General features: G+C 40.9%; 1 protein-coding gene across 1 annotated transcript in view; it reads left to right on the forward strand.

The window, feature by feature from the left end:
* Positions 1-12,268, forward strand: part of NF1 (neurofibromin 1) — a 239,706-nt gene that overhangs the window by 128,455 nt on the left and 98,983 nt on the right. The window contains exons 31-35 of the mRNA XM_036766465.1: positions 3,190-3,252; positions 6,544-6,702; positions 7,251-7,348; positions 7,798-7,944; positions 10,415-10,561. Coding sequence (XP_036622360.1) covers positions 3,190-3,252; positions 6,544-6,702; positions 7,251-7,348; positions 7,798-7,944; positions 10,415-10,561 — 614 coding nt within the window. The remainder of the gene's footprint in view (positions 1-3,189; positions 3,253-6,543; positions 6,703-7,250; positions 7,349-7,797; positions 7,945-10,414; positions 10,562-12,268) is intronic.

The following is a 12,268-nucleotide window of genomic DNA, read 5'->3' on the forward strand; positions in this document are numbered from 1 at the left end:
ACTGTTGGAAAGTCAAACTAGTTTACTGGAAAATGGTGTCGAACCCAAAAGCCAACATCCTCTCCTGGTCTGGACTTTACAGGGATTGGTTTGAGAGTTCCATTTTGTGTTCTTTGTGTCTCCATCACTGGTGTGGACATCAGTGAAAGAGGCTCCATTTAAATGGTAGTTTGGTCAGCCTCCTTGGGGTGACCAGACTGTAACTGATTGGGGGCCATCACTTGGTATCATTGTAGTCTCCTGGAATAGGAGGCAGGAGGCCTGGCTTCTAGCTTTGGTTCAGTCACAAACCTTCACTGCCTTGAATTCACCCTTTCTGGACCTACTCTCTTCCTTTGGATTAGAATGAGTCTATATGCATCCTCATATTCTTTGATCTCTACCTCTGGGTTCTACTAGGTATGGAGATCTTTCATTGGTTTAGCAGCAGAAGGAAGGGCATCCATCAAAGAAAGTGCTTAGTTGAAACGTTAGGTCTATGATAAAGCATGAGGCTATCACCAGCTCTTGAGGCAGCCTGCTTTGGTGTCTTTTCCAATAGAAACCCTCCTTTTGAGGTGCATTGGATTTTAAAGGGAAGTGAAGACACCCTTCCCATCTTAGGAGAAAGAACTCTTACTTGTGTTAGGATATTGTTGAATGATATTCATACAGCATAGTCCTTAACTGCTGTGGAAAGAGATCAATATTTAGTGGGCTCCTGCTGAATGATTCATTTTGTGCTTTCATATTTCATTAGCTTCTCTGTAATCTCATCAGTGTGAGTCTCCAGCTCCAAAGGTGTGGGTCACAATCCAGTCTCTGCCCTCCTGTAAATTCTCCAGGGGGCTACGCCCAGTGTACTGGGCATGCGCCTATCGATTCCTTGACTTGGCTGGATACCAGTGGTTATCTCTGGTTCAGTCACTTGGCCTCTTGCTACGTGACTGGCTGTTCTGCTTTTCCAGCTGTGGGTCTTCTTGCCATCATTCCCACTGCTTTTCCTGTGCGTTCTCTGTGGGTAATGTCCTGGAGCCCTCCGGCACCCACTGTACATATGTCTGCTGGTTTTGGGTGACCTTCAACTTCAGTATATGATATTTCATTCTTTGCAGGCATAAAGCATTACTGGGAGAAAAATTGAGAAAAAAAGGGAGAAGCTTGGGATCACAAAAAGAAGTAGGCAGTGTACTAAATGCAATCCCAACCATTCTGTTTCCTCTTTAATTCTGGGCCCAATTCATGATTCATCTGTAGTGTCTGTCCAAGATCCATGTACTGATGGACCAGCTCCATGGGGTGTCCACATCATAGGTTGACCACAGGCATGCTTGGACCACTTAGTTTGGCCTGTGTGGCTTGTCTTAAAGGAGGCTCTGGGATGTCCAGAGATTGGTGTGGTTCTCTTGGTGGATGAATTTGTGCCAATTATGGCTGGAAGATCTCCTGCCTTCTGCTTAGACCATCCTCAGTGACACGGCAGGAGGCCTTAGACCATGATAATATGCTCACAGTAGCTAACATCCAGCATTTTCAAAGGGCTTTAAATATGACATCTCATCAGTCTCAGAACAACCCTGGGGGCTAGGTGGTGTTAGCCCCACTTTACACATATAGAACCTCAGGCTAGAACTTTCTCTGACTTGCCAAAGACCAGATAGTGTCTGGGGCTGGATAAGAACTCAGGTCTTCCTCATTTACCTTGCCCTATGGCTAGCATCTGTCTCTCTGTTTGATACCTCATTCAGTGGAGTTAAACCAAGTTACTGCACTCTGAGAAAGCTTTCATGATTTTAACACAGGTGTGGAAAGAAGCCTTAAAGTCATTATTTTCTTTGATCCCCAAATTAGTGAGCACAGGTGATCTTGGCTTCTCTGTCCCTTTTAGCACATTGTGTGACTATAAAGCTGCATCTGCTGTAGTATATTCTTGGTGAAAGTCTTACATCTTTAAGGATGCTTTCAGTCCATGTATATGTTACAAAGGCTCGAAGGATGGTCCAGTAGAAGGTGGCACACTGGCCTAAACTTGAAAAACCAAATGCTACCTTTGACTGGACCATCCTTGAAGCCTTTTCAGCAGGATGGAACTTGCCACAGCCTTTCCTCCAGTAACAAAGCCTTCAAGAGCCCAGAGTCACCTGTACTCCTCTGGGAGGCATCAGGACGAGCAGCTGGTGGGGAGCTCAGAGTCAGGGTCCCCTTTTAGAGGTTCTTTTCCCCTGCTGCTGCTGCTACCGCTGCTGCTTCTCTTTCGCTTAGTTATTTGGAGTCTTCTTTTATTCTGCTGCTCCTTTTAGGTCTGACAGTAGTTGTTGGTGCCTTTTAAGACTTTTGTTTGACTAGTAAGGAAAGCAGATCAGTGTATTCCCAATTTCATGAATGAGATGCTTGGGCAGTCGGGCTTGAGGACCTGTAGCTAGGCTTCCCAGGCATGGAATTCTTTTTGTATTATGTGTTGGCGACTCTGTTATTTTAGAAGCTTTTAAAGACTGTGTTAAGGTAAGCGGTAAGCATTGTCACCTGGGTAGTGTGTGTATGTGTACATGTGTACACATATGTTAGTGTACACGCACACGCACACACGCACGCACACACACACACACACAAACACGAACCCCCAATTGTGTCTGTTGGAGGTGGAGGCACCGATAAAGTACTCATCGTAAAGTGATTATGATACTGAAGTCAGAGCTAATGGGCAGTCATTTTGTTTCTTCTTGGTGAGTCTGCCTCTCTGTGTACCTGTAGCTTCCCAGTAATGCCTTTTTAAAGCATTCGGTGGGAATTGCATACTTAGTTGAAGATCTCTTGGAACAATTTGATGTTCACCACTTTTGAGTAGAATGTAGAGGTTTTCTAGCCATGCTGACATTGACCATGTAAGGGAGAAGAAACTCTAGACCAAGTGCATTCTGTTATTGGCTTTGGGAATGGAGGCTGCCCCCAAAGGATGCTTGTTTTCTAGCCAGAAATAGTCAACATGATCAAACCCAGCCCTTGCCTTGCCTTCTCTTTAGGGCTTTAACTGAAAAATGTAGTAAAATCAGAGTCAAGGATTAAATTTCATCATCGAACTTGAGTTAATATCCCATTTTCCGTTCCGTTTGTGTTACGTTGATTGTTTAATTTTCTGTACAAGTCAACATTGTTTTTGTTGCTGTATGTAGTTGGTGCTGTGACTTGTTTGTGCTCATCTCTGTTCTGTAGGCAACTTGCCACTCTCTACTGAATAAAGCTACCGTAAAAGAAAAAAAGGAAAACAAAAAATCAGTAAGTCTGGAGCCCTTTTTATTAGCCATTTCTTTCAAAGCAAAACAAAAACTCTTTGCTGTTTGAACATCTTCACCTCAGCCTAATGAATTCTCACCCTAAAATCATTCTACTAATTCTGGCACAAATAGCTTTCATTTCAATTAACCCTGAAATTAAGTTATATTTAACATTTTTGCATGCCTTTGGTTTGATTTAACTCAAAGGCATTTGGGGTTTTTTCTTTACATTGGCTATTCCTGGTCTAATTTTACCATCATTTTTAGTGGTAAATGAATGCAAAAGAAAAGAAATTCCAAGGCCTTAGGAAATGCTGAATCTGTTTGTATTTTTGTTTCACAGTAATTAGTATGAGTATAGTATTCTCTTTATAAATGAAAGCTTAGTTGTAAGGGATATATGGGTTAGTTCCCTTAGTTGTAAGAGAAGGGTAAGCTTCCCTTTCTAAATGTTGTCAGTTGGACCAAACCGGCCTCTAACCTGTGGGTGGCTGGAGCCGAACAGAGCAGGCTCGAGACAGAGAGAGTTGGGAATCAAACAGAAGTTTCATTTCAAAGTGAGGGAAATGGCTTGCAAGCAAGGAGGGATCTAGACACATGTGCCAGGGGCCTGCCCCTAGTGGGGGAACCAGAGGCAGGGTGGGGAGATCTCAGTACTTTTTTTCCTTGCGCAGTGAGCTGTAGCCCTGACAATGAGGGCTAACAGCAACAGTGGACAAGTTTGATTCATGGCAGGCCTTCATGACCAGAACATGGGCACTTGTCCGAGCTCAGAGAACACCAGGTGCTGCTCAAAACAATACAAGAATGAGGCGATTTTGCCAGAGGGTGAGAGCAAAGAACTGTTGTTAGGCCAAGCTCAGGGCACAGTTACATGCTGGGCCTTAGCTCTGGAAGACAGGGTATCTCATAATATCTTGACAGTGTTTACCCATTTTGTTGCTCAGTCTTATTTAACCGCAACCTCTACCCATTTTTCTTTTGTCTGATCAATTTGCCAAAGAACATTTATGGCTTATTTTGCCAAAATTAATAATTATGATGATAATAGCTAACTTTTATATGCTGTTTACTGTGTGTCAGGATCTGTGCCGAGTACTTTATAATTATCATCTCACTGATGCACACAAAGCCTGGGGAGGGGGGTGCTGTTATTACCCACATGTTACAGAGGAGAGGACTGAGGCAGACAGAGGTCAAATGACCAGGGTCACACAGCTGGTCAGTGTCTGAGGCCACATTTGAACCCAGGGCTTCCTGGCTCTAGAAAGGTATGATTTCCTTTTTTTAAAAATCAGTTTCAAAATTATAGTTTGACAGCCCTGTTCTTTAAAGGAAAACAAGTAATTTCTAGAGAAATGTTTCTTTTTATGGAGCAGCTGGGTGGCCCAGTGGATAGAGCTCCGGGCCTGGAGTCAGGAAAATTCATCTTCCTTACTTAGTTCAAACCTGGCCCCACACTCATTTGTGTGTTTTAGCCGAACTTGTGGAAAATTATTCCACAGCTTAATTTAAAAAATAAAATGCCTTAGGATATAGTAGCTGCGTATATAATTAATTTTTCTTTTTAAATTTTGAGGACTAAAACTATGGTTCATAGAATGGCAGCACTGTTAAGCATGCCCACTCAAAAGTTTCTTCTTGGCTTTGCGATACTAATTAAACCTGCTAATAGCAATTAGAACACACTGCATCTCCACTCCTTGATTAAACATTTCTTTCTAAACATTTCTAATACTTCAGTCTTTATTCCTCAGCACAAATGACTTTAACTTCCTATGCACTGCCATGATGTTGAAATTAACGATCTATTCTAAGCCTCTTGCTTGGTGGGCTGACTGATGCCTCTGCCGCACCGAGGCACACAAACCTCCCCCAGCCCCCATCTCCCTAGAGCATGTTTCTTAGCCCTCTTGTTTCTCTTCATTGTGGTTTTTTCCCTGAATTTGCTCAGCTTTTCTCTGAAACATTCCTGCTTTTCCTGAGGTGATTTCTGAATGACATTTTGAACGTTTGTGGACAATTTGAAATGTTGGAATGCCTTTTCTACACCAGTACAGGTGCTATGGGGCATTATGGAATCATAACAAAAGTAAGTTGTAACATCCAGCGGGGAGCCCCAGCATGGTTCAGAGGATATTGCAGATTAAGCCAAGAAGGTGTCATCACTCTGCCTTCCAAGTGTCAGTTTGGGAGCTCTTTGGTTGCTTAAATGAACTTGTCACTTGAAAAAAGACCCCACAGAGTGGGGGAGGGGTCTCTCCAGGCCTCTGGAAGAAAGGTGTATTGACCTTGGAAGTCTGCTTCCTTATTGTAATGAAAATATATTTCAAGCTTTATTTCTTTTGAACAGTAACTAAATGCGAGTGTTACAAGACTGCCCTCACACGTGTGAGTAGCACTGTTCTTGGAGCTGTTTCTTGACTGTATTTAAATTAATGGTTATAATTCATATCTGAAATAAAGGAACAATTGGATTTGGCTGATGTGGAATCAAACAAAAAGTTGCTTACACGTAGAGGACATTTTATGTTTAATTTCTGTGGATTCAAGTTTTGTTTCTTTTTTAAAAAATTCTGCTGCTTTTGTTTTTCTTAAATATTTGTGCAACATTCCAGTTGGTAGAAGAGATAAAAATGATGCTCTCTTAAGAGTTTCTTACAAACAAATTATTGTTGGTATGCATTCTTACCGTTTCCTGGTTCCAGTGAAAGGATGCATGATGATAGCTTAGAACAGCCTCCCAAATGAGATGTCCCTGGGCTTCATAGCCTGGATGGCTGGTCCTGTTAGACTGTTAGTGGCTTTGAACTGAGTGGAGGAAATGGTGCAGAAGAATGATGGCAAAGGTGGATTTTCACTCTTCATTCAAGAAGAGGAGAAGTAATTGAGACTTTTATTCCTAAGCTTGTGGGGTTGGGTAGTATTAAAAAAAAAAAAACCTCTTGTAAATATATCTGTCACATTTGAAAACCTAATGCTTCTAAGAGTTGGAAGCTGTGCTGCTTTGGAAACTGTTTTAGAAAACCTTTACCATGCCTGCCACTTCTGCTAAAGTTCTCGAAAGCCTTCATTTTACTAACAGTGACTACAAATGAGGGAATTCTTTCATTATACCTCTGGCAGGCCGTCTGTGCCTGAAAATACAGTCAGAGTCAGTTGATCAATAAAAATTTATTAAATGTCTACTTCCTGCTAGCCACTGGGGCTACAATTAGGCATGCTTCCTGTCCTCTGGAAAGGGCTTCATGGGCCTGTTGTGCACTAATTACTCTCACCTCTTTGGTTTTAGGTTGTTAGCCAGAGATTCCCTCAGAACAGCATTGGCGCCGTGGGGAGTGCCATGTTCCTGAGATTCATCAACCCTGCCGTTGTCTCTCCCTACGAGGCAGGGATTTTAGAGAGAAAACCGCTCCCTAGAATTGAAAGGGGACTGAAGCTGATGTCAAAGGTGATGAATTACTTTGATATTCAGCTGTCTTAATTTTCATCCTGTTCACTGGAAAATCCCTTTCTTAATTCCTTAGCTCCTTAATTCCTATGAGATTTTCATTTTCAGGACTGTCTTTTGAATATTGAAAATGTATCATTTAGCTTTCTAATGTTTTTCTTCAATTTATTGCATATTTGCTCATGTCTGAAGGCACTCTGCAGCCTGACATCCAAGGGGTGTCTCTCTGGGAGACCCTCTCTTAAACAATTTGTTCTACACAAATGCCTTTTGTCTGGTGATTTGAGGGTGTGATCTAATGAGTAAAGATAGCAGATAGATTGAGGAAGATTTTGCCTCGAAAAATGCTTGTGTTATAAGTGCCCTGCTATCTGCTATAGTCACCTATGTGAAGAAAACAGTCTGTAGACCTAGGACATCTAATGAACTGGAAGAAATCAGAGTCTCTCTGATCATATGAAGAAAAAATAAAATAGGGAGAAATTTTGTAAAAGGAAATGCATAGTTTTGATGTGGTCTGCATTGTTTGGTGACCTTTTTGTGTTTAGATACTTCAGAGCATTGCCAATCACGTCCTCTTCACAAAAGAAGAGTATATGAGGCCTTTTAACGATTTTGTGAAAAGCAACTTTGATGTAGCACGGAGGTAAGCAGCTAGCTGTCTGTGTCCTCCCCCAATTCCTGTTTGGCAAATTTTGAAATCACGTGGAAATGCTGTATTTGTACGCATGCTTATGTTCATTCATCCATCCCTTCCTTCCTTTCTTCCTAAGTCTTTTACAATTGATCCTTGTTACACCATTGCTTTTACTGTTTACGATATTCTCCTGGTTCTGCTTACTTCACTTTGCATCAGTTCATATAAGTCTTTCCAGGTTTTTCTGAAACCATCCCTGTTTGTTATTTCTTATAGCACAAAGTATTCCATCATAAACCATAGGCCACAGTTCGTTTCGTCATTCCCCAGTTGATGGGTGGGCATTTTTTTAAAGCTTGAAAACTATATAGCGCACTTTTCCTCGTAGTGAAGCATAATTGAATGTTTAATGAACATGTAAGAAGTTGAAAATTTTGCCAATGTTTGTATTTTGGTAGATTTTTCCTTGATATTGCATCTGATTGCCCTGTAAGTGATGCCATAAACCACAGTCTTTCCTTCATCAGTGATGGCAATGTCCTGGCTTTGCACCGTCTGCTCTGGAACAACCAAGAGAAAATTGGCCAATATCTTTCAAGCAACAGGTAGATGATTTAAATCATTGCCCTAATGAGACCTTTCCCTTTACAGTCTTAGAGCTCTGTTTACTCAATTGTGAGCAGTGTGTCAAAGTTCATCTTTTGTTTGGTTAAGAGTTATGGCTTAGAAAGAATTGTCATATCCCTTATGTGCAGAAGTTATTTTGTATGGAAAATTGATTACATCTTGTAGAAGATGAGCCTAATCTGTCTTGCATATGTATTCTTTGTCATGACCCCCAATCTTTAACTTGGAGAAGTCCTGAGGGAGTGGACTTGGTGGAGATGTTCTCCTGTTAGTTATCAGTCACTTGCTGAATTGTGTTAGAATTGCCTATGTCTCCAACCCTTCACTGTTTGGCAGTGCAGCCCCCCACACCAGGCTCCCTGAAAAACTTACACAAGAAAACCCCATAGAAGTACCTCCAAGATTCCCCATGGGTAACAAGGTCCTACCTATCTTCTACTCCCCTCCATCTCCCAACATGAGAATGATGCTGTTTGATCATGGGCTGTGGCTAGTAGCTGCTGGCTTGGTCTCTCCATCACTCAGCTGCCCGACCTTGCTTACTGTGATCAGACTTTAGGATAGAAAGTCCCCAGACCTAGCCACATGTTCTTTCCTCCTCAGTCAGTCATCAAATGTCATGCCTACAGAGGCCTAGTCCTGGCTTTAATTTAGGAAGCAGCTCCTTTGTCTGGGGGGCAGCTTTGGGTGGTGGGTAGGTTGTTAAACTCAGAATCAGGAAGACCTGACTTCTTACTGGCCTCAGACATTCACTAATTGTGTGACCTTAAGCAAGTCATTGGCCTTCTAACCTCAGTTTTCCCATGTGATAAATGGGAAAATGAGCATATACCTCCCAGGTTGCAATGAAGATCAAATGAAATGATATAAGTGAAGTTCTTGGCAAAGCTTAAAGCACCATGTTAATGTGAGTTATTCCTATTGTTGAGATTTTAAAAGATTGAAGTTTTGCTAATAGTTTAGATTTAGCACAAGCACATTGTGATCCTATAATCTTTCCATGCTTCTTTGTAGTTTGTGGTGGGTTTTTTCCTGTCATCCTTCTTTAGACTCTCTAATAGCATCTTCGAAGGCTGGTTAATTGCATTGCTTTTTTAAAAAATTTAAAGATATTTATCGGCTTCATAAGAAACAAACTTTTTGTCTTATGAAAAGAAAGTGCCTGAAATTATAATAGGTAGTTTGTCAACAAGTGAGAGCTCTTGTGTGGGAGAAAATAACATGGCATAGGAAAGCATTAAGGTGTTTTACCTGCTAGAACGGTGGAGCCTGAGCTAGGATGAGCAGTGGATTAGGAATAAAAAAGCCTACTGGCACTGTCAGATGGCCAGAGAATTACCTATGCACAGGGTTGTATGTCTGTTATCACATGCGCCTGAAAAATGGTGAGTGAAAAGACGTGTGAAATGGATGCAGGCTTTCCATTCACTATATACTGATTCTTTTTCCTCCAGGAAACTGTCCCTTGTCTCCCAGTCTGTACTAACCTTTTCTCTCTTAGGTCTCAAGTATCATCTCTTCTGTCATTTTTCCATTATTCAGTGTTTATAAAAATTGTAAAAAACAATGATATTACCTAATTTAATTTACTTATTTATTGTTACTCCAATAAAGCTACAACACAGGACTTTCTAGAACAAGTCATAACAGAATTCATCTAGAGGAAGGCTTTCTAACCTGGGGCTCAGGGAAGTGTTTATCTCAGTATTTGGAAAACTTGGTATCCTTATTTTAAAAACATTATTTAAAATTTTTTTAAATTAAAAAAAATTTTTAAATAAAAAAAATTAAATTTTTGAAAATTACTTTAAAAACATTATTCTGAGAAAGGCTCCAGGAGAGCAAAAGATCATGAATCTCAAGAGAAGTCATGGAGATGGCTTCTCAATACTAGATCTGACTGTACTATAGAACAGTAGTCATCAACCCGTTTTGGTACTTGTTTAAAAAAAATTGGAACAGATGAGGTAAATGAAACCCAGAAGGAATCCAGGATAACTGAGTGGTGTTTTGAGAGACCCAAGGGCACCTATAAAGTAAAGACTCTTTGACAGATTGCTGGGAAAACTGGGAAGCAGTATGGTAGGAATCAAGTTTAACCCAGCATCTTAATTCACATACCACAAGCTCCAAATGGCTAAACAAATTCTTCTGTATATGTGTCATTCCCTTCTTTTTAAAATCTATGAGGCCATAAAGCATCTATTACTATTATCTAAACTTTGTATCACATAAAAATGTGCTGAAAATGGTTTTTCATTCTAGTGCTTACATTCATTTCAGCCCAGCGTAGACATTTGAGACATGACTGTATACTAATAACTGTTAAAGTGTACATTGGCTTTGAGTACCAGCTCCTACAAGTGCCCACTGATTATCTCGGGAGGTTGTACTGGGAACGCTTCAGCTCTTTGATAGAAGCTTGTCTAAGTCACTTCTTCTCTCTAGAGATCACAAAGCTGTTGGAAGGCGACCTTTTGATAAGATGGCAACACTCCTCGCCTACCTGGGCCCTCCAGAGCACAAGCCTGTGGCGGACACACACTGGTCCAGCCTGAATCTTACCAGTTCTAAGTTTGAGGAATTTATGACAAGGTAAGGGAGAACCATGGAGTTAGGGTGTGCAATAGCTTCTTCTCATTAGACCGCATATCTGTGTAGCCAAGCCTTCATTTTGGAAAGGCTTCCTTGTTCTTTATCTTCTTCTAACACCAGGCCATTTTCAGAGACCCCAGTTCTATTATGTGTAATTATTTTCAATTGGTACTTTGGAGAATATGTGATTTCTTTGATTTTTGTTTTAAAAAATTAATTTAATTTTCACAGCATTTTGAATTACAAATTTTCTCCCCATTTCTACCCTCCCCCCCACTCCAAGATGGCTTATATTCTGGTTGCCCTGTTCCCCAGTCATAAATAAATTGAATACTTTAAAAAAAAATTAATTTAAAATAAATTTTGTTTCACTCCTACCCCGATATTGGAAGGGAAAAAAAATTGCAACAGATATCCTCAGTCAAATAAAACAAATTTCCTCATCGGCTGTGTCCAAGTCACCTATATCTCAATCTACATCCTAGCCCCTTCCGTCTCTGTTAGGAGGCGGGCAGTCAGAGGCTTTGCATTCTCCATCCTCTGGAGTTGTGGTTGGTCCTTGTGTTGATCAGAGACTTTATGGCTTTCAAAGCTGTTGGTTCTTACAGTATTGTTCTTCTGGTTCTGCCCCCCTTTACTCTGACTCAGTTCACACAGGTCTTCTCAAGTTTCTCAGAAACCATCCCATGCATCATTTCTTAAAGTAAATTAGTCTTCCATGGCATTCCCCAGTTGATGTGCATTCAATCGGTTTCCAGCGGTCTGGGGTTTTTATAACTTCAGTGTCTTTTTGAATGCATATCACAGCCTTGCTATGTTGCTTTCTCGTTCTGCTTCATTTTTGCCATTATTTTCCCCTAAAGTCCATACAGGATTTCTTCAGTGAATTACAAAACTTCCTTTTGTTTTTTCAATCTCTAAAGGCTACCCATAAACCATTGGGTCTTAGTTCTTGAAACATAGCTGGCTTACCAGCATCCTCCGGATTTGAGTCTTCCTAATGCCTTTTAAGGGGTTTTCTACTTTAGTTCTTCATGGTTCTGTGGGGGCACCTTGTACTTCCATTAGTCTGCTGGCAAATCATAAGCTCTGGCAAGTCCTCCCAACCTGGAAAGGCCTCCAGTGTCAGCCTGGTGTAAAAGTTCTGTGAAACCTTTGAATAACCTCCTTTTAAAAAGGACAGCACAATACACAATTCTTCTGTAGTGCAGAGACCTAATTCGTGACTTCCCAAAGGGTCTTGGCTAGTGAACCTGTGCCTCCTGAGGCTGTTTGATTGATTACACAGGTGCTCAAGAAGAAGGCTTTGGGATATTGGAGCTTGCTGAATCCTCTAGAGGTTTGTAGTAGATTGTAGTAGACATTTGTAGTGCCCTGTACATCACAAATGCCCAGTAAACATGTATTAAGTGTTTGTGTGATATGAACAGAAGGCATTAAAACAGGAACAGAAACACCCCTCAGATGTGGTGCATCAGGAACTATTTCTGTTGATCAAATATAGCTCTACACTTGAAAACCTATCTTTTAACCTGAGAATTATATATTAACACCCTCAGAGTTCTGGGGACTGTCTTCCACAAATAGATGACGGACTTGAGATGTCTGCATCCAGGCCACAGTGACTCAAATGATGCCCAGGGGACTCCATGACAACTTTTTTTTTTAACCTTTAACCCCAACAGATTTTTCTGTTATTTTGCCACA

This window comes from Trichosurus vulpecula, chromosome 7 (assembly GCF_011100635.1).
Source record: "Trichosurus vulpecula isolate mTriVul1 chromosome 7, mTriVul1.pri, whole genome shotgun sequence".
Taxonomy (NCBI): domain Eukaryota; kingdom Metazoa; phylum Chordata; class Mammalia; order Diprotodontia; family Phalangeridae; genus Trichosurus; species Trichosurus vulpecula.